Here is a 22,951-nt window from a genome sequence, read left to right as displayed (position 1 = left end):
ATAAGATCCCTCTCATGACATGGGTCTTACTGGAGCAGTCACTGGTTGGCTCCTCACATAATTTCTGTGTCGCCTTGTCTTCAAACCCATCTTGTATCAAGACAAACAGTACAATACAGAATTTTTGGCTGAATTGGGGTCTCAGTGCCTCCACTGGAAGACTTGCATGGTTACAGGCTTTGTATCACCATTACTAGTGGTTTTCCCTAGGGTCACCCTAGTGGATTCCAGGTAGTTTCTATTGCACTAATTTGCCACAATAGCCTCAAATCCAGTTACTTCTCCCAGTACTTTCCCCTTCCATCCCTTCTCCCCCACACCTGATCCCTCCAGCTCCCATCCCCACTTGCCCCCAGTTCACCTCTTCCCAGGGAGATCCATGCATCCCTCCTTGAGCCTTCCTTGTTACTCAGCCTCCCTGCGTTTGGATTGTAACATGACTATCCTTTACTTTATAGCCAATATCCAATTATAAATGAGTTGGTCTTTCTGGCTCCCTACAGGTCATTTTTAAGAAGGCATTTTCTGAGTTGAAGTTCTTTCTTCCTGGATACAGATAGGTTCGTGTCACATTAATAAAAATCAACCTGGACTCTTTCCAATGAGAGAATGTAAGGCTTGATAAAGATCCTTCTCCACAAAGGTCTGAGTTCCCTGCATATTATAGAGGAGGCAAACCTGAGGCTGAGGATTAACACAGGGAACAGTTACTCTCCTGCTGCGGCAGTGGAGCCTGGGTAAGGAGAGTCTCTCCAGTAACAAGAAGCAATAATAACAGTTTTCTTGCGTCTTGCCATTCTAGTCAGAGCAGAAACGGTGACAAGACGCACCGAGTTTCTATGTATATATCTTAATTCTCTATGACCTGTCTTAGTCTAACTAGATTAGTTTGCTATTTTACTTGTATCTTCCAATAAATAAAGTTCAGTACTATCACTGCTTGTTTCCTTGCCTAAAAAGAGACTGGTCTGGAGGCTAAGAAGACATGAAACTCCAAACACACTGTGAATGATCCTCTGTGCACTCTCGGCACTGCACAGGGCGCCCTTTTCTGTTACTGGACCAGAGCTAAGAGGCAGACTGCCTGCCTGGAAGCTGCAGCAGGGAGGGAGGGAACTAAGCTGCGAGCATCAGGGGCAGTAGGAGTTAGTGAGCTACAGGAGTGGGGTCTGGGTCAGCACTGAGGGGGCGGGGCAGGGCGGGGATGGGCAGGGATGGGCGGGGATGGGGAACAGGGCGGGGGCTACTAGCTCTGTTGCTCTCTGCCTGCTTGTGGTCCCGCACCGGACAGCGTCTGCATCCTAGGGGACAGAGCCTCCTCCAGTCATGGGAGCTACTGATTAAGCAGCGGGGACATGGATCTATCAAGGCAGTATCCACCCAAGAGCTAAAGTGACGACTTGGAAGGGTGAAGGCTCGTGGGACACAAGGTCGCCTATCCGTGATTGGGAGGTGAGCGTGTGGCTTTCTAAGCACAGTGGGGCAACGCGGGTAGCTGGGTGCTTCTTTTGGTTGCAAGCGCAGACAGGCAGGGTAGGGACAGGCACAGGGAGTGACAGCGCCTGAGGACGACGCGAAACCTCGGAGCTCCAAGAAGGTGCAAATACTTTCAGTTTAATAGCAGGGGTTGGGGTGGTGGGAGGAGGTGCGGGGTGGGAGGGGAATTCCAAGAAGACATCAGCCCTCCCTGCCCCTTCCTCAGGATGTGCAGCCCGAGCGCGTCCTGTGCCTGCCTGCCATCCTGCACAGGCAAAGTTTGTCTCTGGTTCCAGTCTGTCCTCTGCTCTCACAGCCCCGCAGGTGCCACCGCTCCTCCCTGCTTTCCAGCTGTAACCCTCACCATGGAGTCCCCAGTCCAGATCTTCCGTGGGGAGCCAGGCCCCACCTGTGCCCCGAGTGCTTGCCTACTCCCTAACAGCAGCGCTTGGTTCCCTAACTGGGAGGAATCAGACAGCAATGGCAGTATGGGCTCTGAGGACCAGCAACTGGAGCCCGCGCAGCACATCTCTCCAGCCATCCCAGTTATCATCACCGCTGTCTACTCTGTGGTGTTCGTGGTGGGTTTGGTGGGCAATTCTCTGGTAATGTTTGTCATCATAAGGTGAGTTGGGGGCAGATCACAGTGGTGAGGTTGTGGGGGGTTGTGGGATAGGCCTTCTCTCTCTCTCTCTCTCTCTCTCTCTCTCTCTCTCTCTCTCTCTCTCTCTGTGTGTGTGTGTGTGTGTGTGTGTGTGCATGTGTGTGCACGCGCGCGTCTGTATCTGTGTCTATGTCTGTGTGTAGGAATAAGCCAGCCAAGTGTAGGATCTCTTCTGTGCAGGGTTCCAGAGATTCTCCAAGGTGACATTTTAAAAGAATTACCTGGGAGAGGGTTTTTTTTCCCTTTCTTTCTTTCTTTTTTTCTTTTTTCTTATTTTTTTTTTCTTTCTGGGAATTGTGTGTTTCATGCAGGGCAAATCTGAGTTACCTTTAGGATTTAAGAGCTACCTGCCTGTATCAAAACAGAAGCTCCAAACCTCTGCTGAGAGAAAATCATGAGTAAATGCCAAGGTTCTGATCACAAGGTCATCTCCTGATTTAAAACACACACACAGACACACACACACACACACACACACACACACACACACACACACGCACACATGCACGCGCACAAACACACACCACCACCACCACCACCACCAACAACAACAACAACAAACCCCATCTATATGAGCCTTTGCTTGCTTCCCTTTTCTGTATTGAAACACTTTACTGCCCTGTCTAAATACTTCTTTAAATAAATTCCAGGCCCACTGAATGCACGGGGGGATAATTCAGAATGTTTTGTGACTCATCAGACTAGTGTTGTGGTTTATGAAACAAAAACCAATAGGCTATTTAGTGTTGTGAACATCCACTAGCATGGTTTTGGAGTGCTCAGGATTAAACCCAAATGAGCGCACTAGGCAAGCACTCAAGCTAGGCTGCATGGCTGCCTCAGAACTGGATAGACACAGGAAAGCACGAGACAACCCAGGTGGAGAATCCGGAGTAGCATGGCTTCTTCCACGTCACATCTCTCATTGCCTCCTCAAAGTCCCCATAATCCCTGCACAGGATGTCCTTGTCTTCCAAAGTCTCCAGGTATCAGCTTGGCATCCTCTTACATATTGCAAACCGTTGCAGAGGAGCAGGAAGAAGGCTGGGGTGCAGCGTGGCCACCCCATACCACGCACGGCTGCTCTTTCCTACAAAGTTACCCTGGCCTTTGAATGAAACAATAGCGTGGTCTCATCTTTCTGTGAACCAGTAGCAAAAACCTCCAGAAATTAAGAGCCAATCTTTCTCTCTCCAGGTGTTTTGCACATGGTTGAGAATCTCTTAAAAGAGAGTTAGTTTCGTGGCAGCTGCTTATGTGGAGTAGCTAGAATTATTTTCTCTCAGTGGAGTATGTGATGATCACAATGGAGTACGGAGCCTGCACAGCCGTTTCCTGACAGAAACGAAACAGCCACAGGAATATAAAGAGCTTGGGGAAAGGAGGGAAGTGGTTAGGAAAGAAGCCAGCTGGGCTAGTGGCATAGGCTTATAATCCCAGCTAGTTGGGAGACTGAAGCAGGAAAAAATGTGAGCTCAAGCAAGGCCTCTTTAGACAATTTAGGAAAAGCAAAATCAATCCCAAATTAGAAACTAAAAGTACAGAGCTGGAAGAAATGCTTCAGTGTTTGAACACTTACTGTGCATACATAGGGCCCCAGCATCAGAGAAAAGAAAGGCTCAAAGGTGCTAGAGAGCTAGTTATGCCGGACCAGACCATGCACAAAGCCCTCTGAACTGTTCCCTTGTTCCCTTGCCTTTTTCTACTTTCCTGGCATCTGGCTCCGGGTAGTTTCAGGAGAGTTTGTTTCTTACAGGGAGGGAAGAATTCCTCTCCATGAGCTATTTATTGTACTGCATCCTGAGTGGCAATGTCTTCCTGAGAACTGTGTGGGTGGCACCTCCTTCACCCCAGCTTGATTTCTGGATGCAGGCAGTCATGGTTGCCCCTGGAGGCTCTGTGCTCAGCTACAAATCTAAAATTCTGTGGCAGTAAGAGGGCTGCCATTCTAAGATCGATGGGATTTCAGTGGGACAAATAATACAGGCTTAAGATCATATCAAGAGCTTTGCAGATAACGATTACTTGTTCCTCACCGCCTCTTTAAAGGATATGTAAGCTTATGTTCCATACAAAGAAAACTTGCATACAAAAACAACAACAACAACAACTACAACAAAACAATAGATGGTGTCGGTCATTGTTTTTGAGACAGTCTCCCTAAATTCCCCAAGCTGGCCTCAAACTCACAATCCTCTTACTTCAGTCTACCAGGTACTAGGGTTACAGCCCTGTGGTCCCATACCTTGCAGAAGAGAGGATTTTAGGAAAGGGGTTCATGCTGCAAAACATGTCTGGGTTACTGTCTGTTCATTTGTTTAACACTCACTATCCCAACCAGCCTATCAGGTCAGAATTTACACGAAAGATTTAAATCTCGGCTTCTGTCCAACTCTTTAGATTTCTATATGAAGTCAGAGAAATTATTTTAAATATCTGTATGCCTGTCGGTAGCCAGGTGGCTGTGCCCTGCTGGATATACTAGAACTTGTTCTGAGGTCTCACTGCCACGTGGCAACACCAAAAGGAAGGGATAAGGTATTGTAAGGCACTAACTGCTCCAGGGAAGGTGTTTTCTGGGTGTTCTCTATCCTCCCTGGCCATCGTCCTGCAGGGACAGCCTGCCCAGGTGTGGCGCTTGCTTTAGGGTTGTGTTGCTGTATTGGGCTACCTGAGTTGTAACTGCCATGGCAAGCCAGCAGTTTGTGCTCTATTTCATCCTCTTTTGGGGCTGGAGACTCTATGCATTGGGGACAGCACTGGAAACAATGTGGCTCCAATGGGGATGAGGTTCCACAGGACGCTACAGACTGAGAGAATGCCAAAGATGGCTCAGAAGCAAGGGCCACACTTCTCCCCTCCCCCCTTTTTTTTTTAAAGAAATGAATAAACTACTGTCTTTTAGTAAGCAACCGTGATTTAAATATCAAACAATCCAGAAGAATGTTTAGAAAATTAATTCCATTGAAATAAACCAAAGACATCTGGAGAATTTAATGAAACAAACTCATTATGTTTTCATATCATTCAACTGAGAAGTCGCATCAGGGCTACCTTCATTCCTGATCATTTTATTTTTATTTAATATATTTAAAGGACTTTTCACAGAAAAAAATTAACGAAAGGCACACATTTTCTACATCCTTGCCTCTCCCGTGCAGTCTTCCCTTCTCAAGTGTCCTGCCCCAGCCACAATGAGGCAATTGGCAAACCTGCCCTGACTCAGTATTGCACATAGACTCTAAAGTTCATACAGGAGTTGTTCCAACCTATCAGGTTCCATTGAGGCCTACACTTGATCTTAGCCAAAGGACCGAGAAGCGATTCCACTGAGGCCTAATTGACAAATGAAAATTTCTTATGCTGACAGTGTGTACAGGTCATTTGTGCTATGAATTCAATTAAAATGTTCCTTGAAGGCACACGTGTTGAAGACTTTGTCGCCCACCTGAAGTGCTGTTCAGAGGTGGTGCAGTGTTTAAGAGGGATGGCTTAAGTCAGGAAGTGAGGTTACTGGGTGCATGCCCTTGAAGGAGATATTGAGGGGTACAACTATGAGCTCTTTCTATCTCCCACTTCCCATTGCAGTCTGAGGTAAACAGCATTTTTCTCCCATGGTATTCTGAAATTTCACCGTCGCCTCCCAACACATGGGCCACATAAGGCTGAAACTTCTCAAACTGGGAACAAAGACAGCCTTTCCTCATTGCAAGTTGACTACCTTGGGTATTTTGTTACTGTAATAGAATCTAGCATACATGTCTGAGTTGTGAAATGTTTAGCTTGATCACATAAACACACCCCTTACCACACAGAATTACTTCTCTGTGAGTGCCAGCACACTGCAGATCTGCCCTCAGCAACGGTCAGATCCACTCTAAGTATTCCTAACCATTAGACATTATTTATACTTTTGTTCTCCAGAATGAATGAATTCATCTTGTAACTGAGGATTTGTCTCTTTGAAAAATATCTACTCCTTTCCCTACCCTTTTGGGTCATAAGCACAAAACCTACTATGCTATGCAACATGGAAAATACACATGGTATAGTGAATACATCATTCTTGCTGGCAATGAAGAAGAAATGTCACCCACAACTTGCTTGTCTCTTGCCACGATGGTCCCCTACTACTTGTTGAAAAGGGCTGTGCTTCCTTGAGGCTACACAACGTTCCCCTTACTGAGTGTTAATTGGGCCATGCTACTGTTGGAAGATAGGTCCTAGGTCCATGGGTTGAGTGGTGTTTAATTTTAATTACATTGGTACCAAGTTTGAGTTTTTATTTTGAGGAAAATATATGTTCTTCTGAACACTTTCTCTTTCTCCTTGCTGCCCTTTCCCCTCTAAATCACAACAGTGGGCTCTTCACATTTGTAGATTTTTACCTCTGTAGATTCAACCAAGTGTTTTGGGGCCTGTCTTCATTGGTATCTGTATTAAATCAGTGCAATTAAACAACAACAACAATGACACCACAAAACTACTCCTAAGCAATGAGTATAAGCACTATTTATATTGCTTATAGGTATTATACACTGCTTACATAGGTATTATAAGCTGGAAGCACACAGGGGATGCACAGGTTGTGTATGAACACTACATGAACTCATACAACGGTCCAAGCATTCGTGGATTAGGGTATCCAAGAGAGTAGCCTCTATAGATACCGAGGAACAACTCTAGAGCCTATGAGAAACCTTAAATGCAGTAACCTTGTGGCAGTGCTTCAGATCTGCAGGGACAGCAAGCCAATGCTGTATAGCAGTACTGCCCTCTGTACTATGCCCTCTTTCCTGGTGCTAAATGTTTTCTACGCTCATAACGTAGAGTTGGCCACGCTGATCAGAATGCTTTCCAACATTTATTGGAAAGGAGTCATAAGATCCCAAGAGTCTTGCTTCTTCTCTGCTAGAACAGCTGACCCCTTGAGCACTTTTGGAAGAAGATGACACTGAGTTCAGTTACCCAAGAGCCATGGATCCTAAGGGCCCTCAAGAAACACAGAAAATATTTGTAAGATTTTTTTTCTAAGACTTTTCCTTTTCAGAAAAATTAGGAGCAGTGGTATCTTATAGGACTGTGCTATAGATTGTTAAGGCAGGGCCATGGGATGTTATTACAATAATAATAATAACAGCAACTGTCTTGATGAGATTAGTGGAGGCCAGCAACCTCTGGGCCAGGCTCTTGCTGTCCTGTGTGACTTTGTGTGTGTGTGTGTGTGTGTGTGTGTGTGTGTGTGTGTGTGTGTCTGTGTGTGTGTGTGTGTCTGTGTGTGTGTGTGTGTGTCTGTGTGTGTGTGTGTGTGTGTGTGTGTGTGTGTGTGTGTGTGTGTGTGTGTGATCTCATCATCACCTCAGCTTTGTCAGGTCATATGGAGCATCTGAAAGCAGAACCTGTTGTTTTGTTCTTGTTGAGTCTCAGGTCTTCTCTGCAGCAACAGCACTCTTCCCATCCATCCATCCATCCATCCATCCATCCATCCATCCATCGAGTCTCCCATTACTCCCCAGAGGGCTCATCTCCTCACTGCATCCTGCAAGGTTACTGGATATCAGAGTTATCTCTATGTTCCCATCATCTGGCAAGCTCAAGTTCCCATGAGCTTCTCTCTTTTATGTCATCTGTGCTAATTCCCAGCTCCTTTCTGACTGTGTGTTCCCTTAGGTCACATTAGGAGTTAGACTGTTTTCAATCATCAGATTTTAATATGTTGCATATTTAGAGGTATCTTTTGAAAACTACGGCTAGACATGCTGGAAAATGAAGGGATAAAGAGAGGGAGAGGGAGACAGGGAGAGGGAGAGAGGGAGAGGGAGAGGGAGAGGGAGAGGGAGAGAGAGAGAGAGAGAGAGAGAGAGAGAGAGAGAGAGAGAGAGAGAGAGAGAGAGAGAGAGAGAAGAGACAAACATGATCGAGGAGAAAAAAAGGCCTGTGGAGTTCCACATGAAGCAAAACTGGAGGTAAAGACTAACAGAGTGAAAGGTAATAGAAACTGACACATCTCAAAGTGTGTAGTGTCTAGGCACAAGGTCTTCAGATTTATTATCCTATTGTCAAGAAGGTAGAATGAAGTACTGATTACAGAAACATCACTGGCTTTCTTAAATGTTTATATTTATTCTTTTTCCCTTTTTATTTTAGTATATTATTATTATTATCATTATTATTATTATTAATTCACATTACATCTGGATTGTAATCCCCTCACTCTTATCTTCCTGTTCCCACCCTCCGCACATGTCCGATCTATTCCCCTCCCCTATACCTCTGGCAGGTGGGGTCCTCCTCCCTCACAGTCTGACCCCAGCCCATCAAATCTCATCCAGACAGTCTGCCTCCTGCTCCTTTGTGTTCCCACAGGGCCTCTCCACCAAGGGGGAGTGGTCAAAACCAGGCACCAGAGATCTTGTTAGAGGCATCCCCTGCTTTCTCATGTGGAGAATGAGCTGTCCATTGGGGGTCCAGGTCTCCTGTTTGCACTGTCCTTGGTTGGTCTATCAGTGCATGTAGCACCCCTGGGTCCAGATCCCTAAGCCTTAGTAGTCTCCTTGTGGAGCTCCTACATGTCCCCCCATACTTCCAACCATCATCTCTTTCATACAACTCACAGCTCTTCCCCCCAGAGTCCAGCTGAATGTCCCTCTATCTGTCCCCATCCCCCAATGGATGGAGTCTCTCAGGGGACATCTATGTTGGGCTAGTATCCATGCATGTCTTTCTGGGTATGGGGTACCTCACTCAGGATGGTCATTTCTAGTTCCATCCATTTGTCTGCAAATCTCAAGATTTCCTTTCTTTTTATAAGCTGAATAGTATTCCATTGTGTAAATGTACCAGAGTTTCTTTATCCATTCTTCGACTGAGGGACATGTAGGTTGTTTCCAGATTCTGGCTATCACAGATAAAGCTGCCAAGAAACTAGTTGAGCAAATGTCCTTGTTGTATGGTGGAGCATGTTTTGGGTGTGTGCCGAGGAGCATCAGTGACATTTAAATAACAAGAACAAACAGGGGAATATACCTGCTCAGCAAAGGATGCCAAAAACACAGCCATTGTCTCTTCTGTCTCTGCATTGTCTGAGCACAGCAGGCATAGAAAAATGGCCCAAAGTCTCAGGACCCTGCTAGGCCACAAAGTTAGTATTCTCCCTCAGGCATTGCTCTTTGCCTTTCTAACACTACGAGTGTCACATTCTCCCAGAAAGCCTGACCCATGACATTTGCTCTGGATATCTAGAAAGACAACTCTGATCCTTTCATGTCACACAATTACCCATGGATGTCATTTACTTGCACATATGGTTCCTAGAAGGAGCTTGAATTAATGTGTCCATAGGGAACATTTCTTGCTCTCTGAAGTGTCCGCCATTGAGAATCACATCCTCAACTCTCTAATTGATCCCCCTCCTAGTCTGTCTTTCCCCTCCTGTCCAATGTAAAGTAGTGTAAATCAGATTGGTAGCTCCATGAAAATTAGTGAGGAGAAACCCCCATATTTGCTCTTTTGTGCCATATGCTCCTGAGATGTGTGTGCTAAAAATGGCAATCATTTGCAGTCAACCGACCTTCAGCTTTTATACACGAGCCAAAGAACCCCAGCTGGATGGTGGCATTTTATTTTAATTTGTGCACATTTTTGCAAAGCATTATGGATGAAATGGGGGGAAATCATACTGTCAGAAGAAATGAAAGCTTACCTGTTTTCCTGTCAGTGGACGTACAGTGAATGAAAAGACTGGCTAACATTTTGTTGTAGTTAAATGTAAATAACTTGGACAGGCTCTGCTGGAGTTTCTGAGGGTAGAGGTTTCCACTTTCATGTTCACAGGGTTCAGCATGTGTCCTTCCTGGAAGACTGTTAACAATATCTATTGAGCTTCTGGGTTTTCCGTTCTTTTGTTCTGATTGGGAGCTTTCCTCACAGTGTTCTCGGTTTCTAAGCACCTTTCTGCAGAATGGAAGCCTGTTCCTCACAGCAAGGTCTGTCTCTGCTCAACCCACACAAATCACTCGTTTTACTCAAGCCCAAAGTTCTTCAGTTTGAGGAGAAGAGGTATGAACCTCAAAGCCAACTAGAAGAACATGTGTGAGAATCAAGTAATGGATGTCAAAATGTGAGATTTTGAAAGTTGTAGGAAGGTGGCATGACCGATGTAGGATTAAATAGCATAACATCTAACTTCTGTATGACAGGTTCTGCTCTGTCATTTGTGTTCATATCATTTTAACATTTTTAATGATAATGCTATAACGTTTAATTGCCTCATCGATAGAAAAGAAAATAGTAAGACCTACCACATGGAGTTATTTGGAGACCTGATGGAGATAAAGTCTATGTATTGAACAGAAAGATTTTTGAAATCAGTGGTCACTGTTACACAGTCCCTTTATCATGAGATCTGATGACAAGACATGATTTTTTTACATTCAGATCTTATGTAGTTTTGGGCACCTATTGGTTATAAATATTTTGGTATTCTAAAAGCCAGGTATCACTAAACATTTTATGTTAGATTCGTATCTTATTTTACAGAATGCTAGTATCATATATTCTTGGATGTCAGGGCTCAAGTTTTATTTTCCTACCATCTTTATATTCAAAATAACTTGAGTAAAATGCCATGAATGTTATCTGGAAACTCCATCCTATTTGGCATTCTGGGCTAACTGTTAGATTCTCCCTGCATATGAAGGGGAAGAGTAGTTGGGGAACACAGAAAAAAAATGAATAAATGATCATTTCATCCCCCACCCTATGTTGCCTTTGGAATGTTTTGCAATAAACATATATGTTTTCTTTTATATACAAAGAAGTGAGGCTTGCAATAGTAAGTCCTTGCTCTTCTCTGGAACTTGAACATTGCTTTAAGGCATATGTGCTGAATATGTGGTCTTGAATCCTTGATAGATGCAAGTTAGTTGGGGGTCTTTGGAGTATTGTTGGTGTGTGCTTAAGTGGGGTGTTGGGACCTCATATCCCTCTTTATAGTCTTCACTACTGGTGGTGAAATGGATGGCTTTGCTCTGTCATGCGCTCCTGTCTTAAGTGCTCCCTGAAACAACAGAGCTAGCAAGGCATGGACTGGAACCTCCAAGAAAAGGGACAGAAATAATCTTTTGTATTTGTCATCATAATCCAAAACTGACTAGCATACACTGGTGAAGTCTGTCTCTTGTTTGGAAGAAAAAAATAGAAGAACAGGACCCAGATATAACTTTATGGAGAGAGAGAGGATCTTCAAAGCCTCCAAACTCAAGAGTTAGATGGCAAAGCTATCACCTGCTGGAACTTCTCTTAGTATTAGATATTTTGTGAGAGGAAGTTGAAAGAATAGGAAGTATGTCTATAACCTATGTTTTCAAACATGAAATCACATTTTAAAACAGGCAATATTCATATATAGTACATACTGTATTTTCTCATTAGAAAGACTACATCACTGTGCTTTCTTGGTTATTTGTGCCTTTAAAATATATCATGAGTCTTTGGGTATAGAGTTTTAATCATTTTCTGAAGCATATAGCCCATTTAACACTATTTGAGTAAAGTGTCCAAACATAGTATGTGTTTCCCCACTCCACAGATTACATTACTCTTTTAGAAATAGACCATGAAAATGGAAACCAGAAGCTGGGCACAGTGGTGAATGCCTGTAATCCCAGCACTTGGGGAGATAGAGGCAGGTGCATTTCTATGAGTTTGAGGCTAGCCTGGTGCTGGACAGAGAAACTGTATCAAAAAAAAAACCCCAAGAAAACAAACAAACAAAAAAGAAGAAAGAAAGAAAAATAGAAAAAGAAAAAAGAAAGAGAAAAAACTGGAGACCAGAACACAATGGCTTTTAAAATTTTTTTTATTTTATTAATTTATTCATATCACATCTCAATGGTTATCCCATCCCTTCTATCCTCCCATTCCTCCCTCCCTCCCATTTTCCCCTTACTCCCCTGTCCTATGACTATGACTGAGGGGGACCTCCTCCCCATGTATATGCTCATAGGGTATCAAGTCTCTTCTTGGTAGCCTGCTATCCTTCCTCTGAGTGCTACCAGGTCTCCCAATCCAGGGGACAAGAACATGATGGCCTTAGTGCTAATACTGCAGTGCCCTCCCAGGCAGCCAATATCATATTTAGTTTCTCACAAGAAGAGAAGGGCAGAGGGGGAGAACAAAGGCAATGGATGTTGAGGATGGCATATGGTCACATCCCTACCTACCAGATGTGTCAAGCCAGAGCCCACATTTTCCTCTCTCCTAGGCTTCCAGCTTATTTTCCTTATGTATCAGGAAATTTAGACTCAAGGCTGTGACTTCTCATTGGAAGAAAACATTTTATCACTGCAATGTCTCTGATAGCTAGATGTTTTTCATGAGAAAATGTATGTGTCTAGAGGTATGGGGATGAATTAATTGTGGTAAGGCTAATAATTCTGAGTACATGGTACATGGAGAGAAATTAACCCAGAGCTTTTCCCTCTTGGCTTCCGAGAGGTGAAACATTATGGGTATTTACTGCTCAATAGATTCTGGGGAAAGCGTCCCCTCCATAGAACAATTCTGTTGATTTAGATTTGAGTGAAAATGGTGTTGTAATGTAGAGAATGACTTCAGCTTCCATACAAGATGCTGATCCGTCTGGGTCATTACTGTTCCCTTGACTGAAAAGCAAGGCAATCATGTACTTTAAAAAAACTGCCCAAGACTGAGATAGAGAAAGGCAGAAATATTTTTATTTACTGTGATGTTGCTGTATCAAATATAACTCATTTTGGCCTGTTTTATTTATATAATGTACTTACAATGACAAGTTGGTGACATATTGGCCAGCAGAAATCAATGGGTCTAATTGTGCTTTCGCCACTGCAGATGGATGTATTTTAAAATTGAACACCATTTTGTGCTTTCCAAAGGTTAAATAATTATAATGATTGATTTCTCAAAATAACCAGGAAGGGAAAAGGGTATTTGTTTTATACGAACAAAAGAAAAAACATTTAAAAAATATTCAAGTCAAGACCTCTGTGAAGGATTAAAATGAGTCACTACCTACGACATGAAGTACTCTACAGTATTCCAGCCTCTCTGTGTATTCATCAGTTTATTGATCTATGCTGTCTCTATTCTTTTTTAATTATTTTTTTAAGCAAAGCATTAAAACAAAACCTTAATGAAGCCTGAGATCTTTGCTTATCTTTCCCACTACCCTGGCATCTAGGCAGTCCTTTTACAGTCTGCACATCCAACGAGTGAATAAGAAATAAGTAAAAGCAATGCAAAAGTAATAATTAAGTGGCTGTCACTCTCATTAAGTTGCAGAGGGAGGAAGGAAGTGATATTGTTTTACTATATTTCAGATACACAAAGATGAAGACTGCGACCAATATCTACATATTTAACCTGGCCTTGGCAGATGCCTTGGTTACTACCACCATGCCCTTCCAAAGCACTGTCTACTTGATGAATTCTTGGCCTTTCGGAGATGTTCTGTGCAAGATCGTCATTTCCATTGACTACTACAATATGTTTACCAGCATATTCACTTTGACCATGATGAGTGTGGACCGCTACATTGCTGTGTGCCACCCTGTGAAAGCTTTGGACTTCCGGACACCTTTAAAAGCAAAGATCATCAACATCTGCATTTGGCTCCTGTCATCATCTGTTGGCATATCAGCGATAGTCCTTGGAGGTACCAAAGTTAGGGAAGGTAAAAAACCATTCCTATTTATAAAAATAGAATCTTTTGATTAGAAGAACTTTTATCTTGGGAATGAGTGGGACACATATCTCTGTTAGGAAACAAGCGAGCAAAAAGCAATGAAAATGTAACTCCTACATCCATGAAAGATTAGAAGCAAACCAGTTGTGTGTTCTTTCCACCTTTAAATGTGGAGTGTGCTGAGGCCAGTGCCAGAGCATAGACACCTAGAATTCCCTGATTCTTGAAATGATCGGTGAACTTGAAAGGACTGTAAATCCAAAGAGAGAAGATTGTATACCCTGGCTTCCTTTTTTTAATTTCTCTTCTTCCCTTGTTTCCCCAGAAGCTTTTGAGACACCAATGCTGCGGTTTTTATTCTACAAAACACACTCTGGAAACTAATAGCCTTAACACTTATATTTTAACTAATGATGTGGCAAACCAACAAGAAAGTGAGTGTGAATACTCTTGGCAGTATTTCTGTAGGTCATAAGAAGAAAGGTGTGCATGCAGAAAGCATCCTAACTGTCACAGGGTCACATCATAATCATTATGCTTATTTCTGAGATAAAAGGGAATCTGGAAGGGTGAGGATGAAGTAAGGAACCAAAAGCAAAGAGGTTTACTTTTCTAGCAAAAAAAAAAAAATGAAGCTATGATAAATGTGTTTGATCTTAATAGATAATCCCTGAAGGGAATCCAGTAAACATCCATTGGACTGTATAAATGCTACCTCATGCTCTTGCAGGTGTCCAGATGTATCCTTTTATAAGAGAGCTTTGTAGTAGCCGTGAGTACAGGAAAATGAATACGTGTAACAAGTACTTTTCATGACATAGTTAAAAGGCAGGTGCTAAAATCATTGTTTATCTTCCATGGTACATGCATAGGTTATTTTTATTCATTCTAAACAATTTCTTTTAGAGAACTTTTAGTGAAATTGAAATGGAAAGTAGAGTTTCCATTTGTCTCACAACCACACATTCACAGCCTCCATTATCAAAAGCTCCACAAGAAGGGTACATTTTGTCAAAGCCCAGCCTGTGTTAACACATTGTCACCTAAAGTTGAGAGCTTACATTAGGGATCATTCTTGGAGTTCTGTTCTCTATGGCTTATTCTTCTCTGAACTGTGTTGTGAGTTCCCAGCACAGGTACAGCAGGTGATGGACTATGGCACTTGTTAAGTTCATTAAACAAGCAGCTACAAAAATGATTAATCACAGAAGGAAATGTTTTTGATACTTACATTAAGGGGAAATACATTGCAAGAAACTCCTGAGGTTTGGGTGTCTGTGCATCACAAGTCCCATTCAGGAGCAGTGCTCTGCATACACTAGGCTGAGAAGGGATTGAGCAATACAAGGTGATAGATGACGTTCCAGGGCAAATAAAGCCCTGGTTTTCTATTTCATGTTCTACCTGTAGATATAACCACAATATTACTTCTAACATTTGTCAGAGAGCAATACCCTAGAAGACTGGGTTTCAGTTAGAGATTTGAAAGAAGAAAAGAAGAGAGGTGTGTTTTCCTCCCAGGTAGATGTTGTGGAGATGAAAGCATAGATATAGTAAAAGAAAAGATGCACCAACCAATGTCAGCAAGGATTAATTTGTGCCACAAGAGAGAGAAAATTAAAGTGGTCTTACAGGATAACTCTTCTTACCTTTCACTTATTTTCAAATAAGGATTTTGTTTATATTATGATGGATGATTTTTTTTTAAAACAGTATTTGTTTTGGAATGCTGCACCATGCTATCTCTTATGCCTGTTGCATGACTAGGAGGAGAGTTTTAGCTCATCTTTCAAAGTGGTCAGGGCTGTTATTCAGCATGTTAGCGTCATCAATTGCAGCATGGTCATCAGAGGTTGTAGCTAGTAGATATGCTTACCAATATCTACTGGTACCTATACAATAGTGAGGACACTTGTATGCAGCAGTATTTTTACTTTATGAGTATTACATATGGAATCTTATGTTTGACATATGTGTGCATTATTTATTTTAGTAACTCATAATCTGCTGTAGTAGACAATTCTAGCAAAAGAACTGTAGGCAGCTAAAGGATGCTAAGAGTAGGAGAAATAATCTTCCCCAGGGAATAGCCCTCAGTTATGCAGACTGAGTATGGTACATATATATATCAGAATATAATACATATGAATGCAAAGCAGTTAAAGGGATAGAGGCCATGAATTTGGGGTGGGGGAGAGAGAGAGAGAGAGAAAGAGAGAGAACGAGGTGTATGTGGGAAGGGTTGGAGAGATAAAAATGGAACAGGGAGTGATATAATTATAGTTTCATATCAAAAATTTAAAACAGACAAAAAATCAAAAAACTAAAAAAAAATCTTTAGTTTTGTTGTTGGATCTAAATGTAATTATGGAAGTCATAGATGTTGGACTATGTCCCAATGGAAACTGTGACCCCACTGTCCTAATCTTAAAGCAAATAGAAACAAAAGGCCAGCCTGAACTTCAAAACTTTTTTAGATTCTGCATGTGAGAGTAATTGTGTAGTATTTGATGAAACACTACTTTTTGAACTAAAGCAATTGTATAGACAATTCAATTTGAACATATATTTTCCTCCTGAAACAAAATGCTTGAAACACATGCCTTAGGGCCATTTTGTGACCCCTCTTCTTTGATAGCACAAGTTCAGTGTCACAGGCACATTTGGAGGCCACTTCCACTCTGTAATTGGTGCTTACTTCATACATATTTTTAAAAGTGCAGTTGTTGATCATTTTACCTAATGATCAGCTATCTGCAAGACAGTTTAAGAGAATCAAGCTTTCGTAGTTAAATGATGCATCCCAGTTTCATCAGTTCTGTGTCACCTTTGCCCAATTTGATGAGTGCATGACTCTTGCACATTAACTGCACAAAGGATCTGTATACACATCGTGTCTGCTAGAGCATTTATTTAAAGAATCATTCTCTTTGTAGCATGTGCTCTAGTCATGACCCTTGTGCCAAAGATAAACTTTAAATAAGTCAAACTTAATCCTTATTCTAGGGCTCTTTACAGTTTGGAGTGAAAAATGTGAGGAAAAATAATGACCTCATTATTTCAGATAAGATTATTTGTCTGTGAAGTAAATAATGTGATTAGGACACATACAAAGACCACATGAGAGAGGAACAACAACAACAAAAAAAACCTCTACATAAATGTCTCTGAAGTGACTTTCCAACTGAGAATTCTGCAGGAAAAAAGACGATGAAAGGTTTAGCAACTCCCTTGTCCACGATCACCAAGAAAATTTTTATGAAGCTGGAGAGATGGTTTAGCAGTTAGGAACACTTGTTGCTCTTGCAGGGAACCTACATTCAGTTACACAGCATCCACATGGTGACTCAAAATTTTTAACTCCAGTTCCAGGGGATCCAACTCATTCTCACCTCTGTGAGCACCAGGTACACACATGGTCCACATACATACATCCAGGCAAAATATTCATACGCATAAAATAAAATCAATACAAAAAATTAAAAAATGGAAATATTTATCAGATTTAATAGACAAGTATAGGACATTTATATTAAACTCAGAGTTTCATGGCATACCACCCACCGAAGTTGTTTAATATTTTGTCTTCTATGACAATGGTGTTAATCTTTAAAGAACACTTTAAATCATTTCACATAAGCACTGAAGCAAAAGTTGAAATGCTTACTGCTTTCTCTTGGTTTGTCTTTATTTACCTTTAACAATTGTGTTCACATTTCAATGATGCTGTTGATCACAGTGTGCCAAGTGTACTACTAAATCACAGCAGCTGGGTCAGGCTTAGACACATTTTATTACCAATTCTTATGGACCCACATAAGGAGTTAGTGGTGTTTTTTTAAACTTTTATTGAATGTCTATGATTTACATGCCCTGCACCAAACTCCCTCTCCTCACCCCAGTAAAATAAAACAAACAGACAAAAAATCTTGTCACAGAAGATGTAGTGTATCACACAGTGTAGCCTTTTGTCCACATATGTTTGCTTTCAAATGTTCGTTGCTACCAGCTATGGGCCTGGTTTGAGGCCTACACTATCGTTACTGGATCCTCACTGGGACTGTTGTCAGATATCCCGTTGTTGCTGTGTGTCGAGGAGATTCTTAATCTTTGAACCTGCAGGTTCAGCCCCTTCATGTGTTCCAGCAGGTCATACATGGGGTAGATGTTGGGGTGAGGTTCACTCAGAGGCCTGGATCAGGGCCCACTCCTGTGTCCTCAGAGCAGGGAGCAGTTATGTTTTTAAGACCCTTTGTATCTGTTAAACTCAGTACAGAGATTCAAAATGTTTAGTCATTTATCAGAAATAGATATTAACCTTTTTAAATGTGAACTCTTGCCAGAGATGTGGGTGTGGGAAAGTTGTTACTACACGAAAATACAAATAAGTGCCACACTAAAAGTGAACAGTTTAGCTCCTCTGAAAGCCACCAATACTAAGGCAACCTTCACAGCCGGACAAATCACATTGCTACCCGGTTTGCTTGTTTATTCCATACAAAACTCTGTTTGACAGCAAAGAGCTCAGAGATACATTTAAAAAAAAAAAAAAAGAATGCTCAGTATAGTGAACCATTAATTTCTGATTTGCTGTTCTGCTTCCAGTTCTATCTCACTACATCTGAACCTCTGGAAACAATGGTATTAGAATTAATGTATAATTTTGTAGTCACGGTGCTGACAATAACACGATTTGTTGGCTTTGGTCACCTTTGGCAGATGTGGATGTCATTGAGTGCTCCTTGCAGTTTCCTGATGATGACTACTCCTGGTGGGACCTCTTCATGAAGATTTGTGTCTTTGTCTTTGCCTTTGTGATCCCGGTCCTCATCATCATTGTTTGCTACACCCTGATGATCCTGCGCCTGAAGAGTGTCCGGCTCCTCTCCGGCTCCCGAGAGAAGGACCGCAATCTCCGCCGGATCACCAAGCTGGTGCTGGTAGTGGTTGCAGTCTTTATCATCTGTTGGACCCCGATCCATATCTTTATCCTGGTGGAGGCTCTGGGCAGCACCTCCCACAGCACGGCTGCCCTCTCCAGCTATTACTTCTGTATTGCCTTGGGTTATACCAACAGCAGCCTGAATCCTGTCCTCTATGCCTTTCTTGATGAGAACTTCAAGCGGTGTTTTAAGGACTTCTGCTTCCCTATTAAGATGCGAATGGAGCGACAGAGCACCAACAGAGTTAGAAACACAGTTCAGGATCCTGCATCCATGAGGGATGTGGATGGGATGAATAAGCCAGTATGACTAGTCGTGGAGATGTCTTCTTACAGCTCTCCGGGTAGAGAAGAGTTCAATGATCTTGGTTTAACCCAGGTTACCACTGCAGTCTGAAGTGGAAAGATGAGGTAATTAATATCACATCGTGCTGTAAAGTCTTACGGTGCAGGGTGCATTAGGGATGTAGCTGAGTAGGGGCAGGAAGTCTGAAGAACAGAGCACAGCAGGTCCTGGCAACAGTACACCTCTTTCCTAGGACAGAGAAGCCAATCTAATTTCAACCCTCTGGTAAACAGAGACAAGACTCTTTCTTCTGGTTCCCTCGGATTAGTGGCCTTCCTGTGCAGCATGGTTCCAAAGCTCTGGAGAAGAAATAAAAGAAAAAAAGCAAAGCAAAACCTCTAGATCTAAAGCTTAGCAGACACTCAGCCTGCTAACACTGGCAGAACTAACCTCAGTTAGAATGAGGCCATATCAAGGCTCATATCTAGCTCAGTATCTGCTGGGTGAACATGTCCCGTGTGTGAAAAGAGCGCATCTTAGGAAGAACTTGGATTCAGACCCATGATGCTGGACAAGTGCCCTGTGGGAGAGGGCATCATCTTGACATTTGTAAACTTGTTGAAAGCTGTAAAAGCTCACTTCTCACGGTGTCTAATGCCTTGAAAATTACACTCGCTACTTAAGATCTTTTGTCTTTAGCATGCTGTTCATGTAGATAATCTTCTGAGAAAACATGAACCGACATTAAGAAGTATAAAGCTTAAATACCAACCAAATGTGTGCAGTTTCATCTGTAAGTAGAGGTCTGTGTGTAAATAAGGCTTCCTGTCCAGCCAGGACATTTCTCAAGGGTGCAGTAGTGATACCCCTTGAGACATGGAGAGTTGATGCTGAGATAGTTTGCTGTAATATAAGCTACCCTCTGGGATTCAGTCATGGTGTGATTTCCCCCAGATTCCTCAAACATCACTTACTCTAACACTGCTCATAACTTGGTGTCAACAAATTCCCAGCATTTGAATTTACTGTAAAATGGTAGCTTTGGCCGAATCTACTTTGTAAATACGCACCTAATGCCAGATTCTCTGCTCCGGTAGAGAAGTTGTCTTGATCATATGAATCTTCAAATGTTATGTTCTGGCTTTCTACAGGAAGTAGAATTGTTCTCAGATGTAAGCTGAAAAAGGAAATAAGGCTTCAAGTAGCTGAGCGCAACATGCATGGTTTGGGGTAAGGGTGCATCTGTGGAGGTTACTGTCTGAAAATCCCATTTAGGATAATTTTGCTGAATCTTCCAAATGACATACAAATTCCCCCTTTCTTTCCTTTACAACTTATACTTCAGAAATAATGAGGATTTTTAAAAAGTAATTTGCCTTGAAAGGAGAGTAAAAGGATAATATTAAAATAGCACCCATTTCTAAACTTGTACGTGGTTAGGGCAGCACCCCTTGGAGTCTAACAGAGCATCTAATGTGCAGACCTGGGTACGGTGGCCAGAGCTCCATCTGTGAGCTGTCTCCCTAGTGGTGCTCCCTCTCTTTCCGGAGGCTGAAGCCTGTGTGAAGGTATGTCACACTCTGCACAGCCACTGCCATTCTGTTTAGCTCCATTTGGGACCTTTATGCTACTGAATTCAGTGGTGAACAGTGATGTTGCAGTGACATTTTCTAATGGAAATGAAATGTTCTTTCGAGTATTTCTTAAATTTTTCAGAATACCCCGATGCTCTGGAAATCGTTAATAATGACACAAAATTGGAATTGTTAAGCAAAAGGTATTCATGTAGGTTTAAGCATGAAGGCTGACAGAGGAAGAGAGACATGTTAAAAAGGTACAGCTACATACCCTAGAGGGGAAACAAGCTTCTTTTAAAACTTTATTATTATTATTATTATTATTATTATTATTATTATTATTATTATTATTACTATTATTCACATGAGGGTGTGCATTATGACATGCATGTAAAGGTCAGAGGACAACTTTGCACATCTCTCTCTCTCTCTCTCTCTCTCTCTCTCTCTCTCTCTCTCCATGGGTTCTGGGAATAGAACTCACACCATCAGGCTTGCATTATCAGGTGTCATATGCCTTTACTCACTGAGCTTCCTTGCCAGCCCAGGGCACAGTTTTCTTAAAGGAGTCACCCTTGCATTCTTATAACTGAATATATAGATAAGAATGACTTATATATAGGGTGACATTAACCCAATGGTTAAAAACCGTGGCTGTTATATTTAACAGATATCTGTGTGGAAAAAGTGGTTCTGGGACAGATCTTACTGAAATAGGGAACAGAAAAGCCTTACAGCACAGTGAGATGCAGAAGATGTTGGTAGATTATTACCTAGTACAACGTACAATGTATTTACCATATCATCATGGGATGAAGTTATAATAGCAACTTCTTTAACACTCCATGTGCTCTCCTAATATCTATGCTTCCTGCATTTCTTGATACATAAATCTGAAGGGGAAAATAAGTATCTTTCTTTACCTGAGGTGCATCCTGAGCTTCCCCATGACCTTCAGAAAGAAAGTGAAGAATAGATGTGACGCATTTGGTGGGGGGGCTAGTATAAAGGATGATAAACAGACTTGTACGCTGGAAGGAACATATCAATTACATATGTGTACTTTATGGTTGAACTATAGACATGTGCGTGTATATATGAAAAAGACCAGGTGAATACATGTGTAAGCATATGTGCGTGGTGCTTGGAAGCAGTGGCCGCACTGTCATGCTTGATCATTGCAAACAGTGCTTTTGTCTAACCCCACAGCCCTCAAGTGGGCTCTCTGTCCCTGAGGTTCCCAGAAGGCTTTTCCATCAAACCAAGAAGGTGTTATTCATTATGCCTGTGGTCACGCGACCAACTCTACCGGGTCTCCATTTTCCCATTCTAGTGGCAACTTTCGAAGAACAAAAATTGTTTAGAAAGAAATGAAGACTTTCTGAGAAAATTGTTGAGCACCGTTATTGATATGTTAGTTATTTAACTTGTATCCAACAATTTGTTGATATTCAATCTAGTACTGGGACATAAGATGAATAAAATAAAATAATACATGTTTTAAATGAAAGATTTTTAAGGAAAACCTATAACAAGGTTGTGTGTCTATCCTGCAATGCTTTTTTTCAAACAAGAGTGGTTTTGATGGCTTTGTCTCAGTGAAAGTCCCACAAAGTTACAAATTGTCTCAGGCCATGAAAATTTTGCTCTCAGAAAGAAAGGTGTGTTCTTTACTGTATGGATATTATTTACATCTTATAGTGTTAGAGACTAATTATACATTGTATATATGATTGTGTGCCTTGCAATAAAACCAAAATTGTACCAGCTAAAAAATTATAATCGTCTGTTGATAAGTCATTTTCTTTTCACTGACTTCAGGGACGCCTCTCACAGACTCTAGAACAAGATTAACTATTTATCAAACCTGTACATATTGCTAACTTTCCACCTGTCATAGGTGACCAATAATTAATGGAACAGAATAAAGAAAACTACACTGTTTGATTCCTAGACCTGTGGAAGAACTTAGGAAAAGTTACCTGTTTTTCATCATAATGCTATCAAGAACTCAGAATCAATGTTAGGTACTAACTTTACAACAAAACTCCCCTTTCTAACATATGAAAACATGCAAAATCCACACTGAAGCACTCTGGTAAAAATACATTAAATCAAATTCAACCTAGAAATGCATTCAGTTTCCTGCCCTTCTGTCTATATGACATGACACACCACTATAGCAGACTGCTTCTTGAACTCATGATAGTTGTTCATGTAAGCAACAAGAAATTTTAAAATCACTATTAGTTTTGGGGAGAGAGTTTTATGTAGCTCAGGT

The 22,951-nt window shown here is 41.7% G+C and overlaps 1 protein-coding gene across 3 annotated transcripts; it reads left to right on the top strand.

Moving 5' to 3' along the window:
* The first annotated feature begins 706 nt into the window (after positions 1-706).
* On the top strand, positions 707-22,479 carry OPRK1 (opioid receptor kappa 1). Of its 3 annotated transcripts, XM_084797528.1 has the most exons (5): positions 707-737; positions 1,292-1,452; positions 1,793-2,101; positions 13,501-13,853; positions 18,585-22,478. In XM_084797528.1, the coding sequence occupies exons 3-5, from the start codon at positions 1,842-1,844 to the stop codon at positions 19,115-19,117; spliced, it is 1,146 nt and encodes a 381-aa protein (XP_084653654.1). In that variant the 5' UTR covers positions 707-737; positions 1,292-1,452; positions 1,793-1,841; the 3' UTR covers positions 19,118-22,478. The 3 variants fall into 3 exon arrangements, with proteins under 3 accessions (XP_084653654.1, XP_084653653.1, XP_084653655.1); XM_084797527.1 differs by lacking the exon at positions 707-737 and having other exon boundaries at positions 1,254-1,452; XM_084797529.1 differs by lacking the exons at positions 707-737; positions 1,292-1,452 and adding an exon at positions 1,489-1,597 and having other exon boundaries at positions 18,585-22,479.
* Positions 22,480-22,951: the final 472 nt, after the last annotated feature.

This window comes from Acomys minous (genome assembly GCF_964271855.1).
Source record: "Acomys minous genome assembly, chromosome: 1".
NCBI classification, from domain to species: Eukaryota; Metazoa; Chordata; class Mammalia; order Rodentia; family Muridae; genus Acomys; species Acomys minous.
Note: the sequence above shows the minus strand (reverse complement) of the source record. Positions and strands in the feature narration are given on the sequence as shown.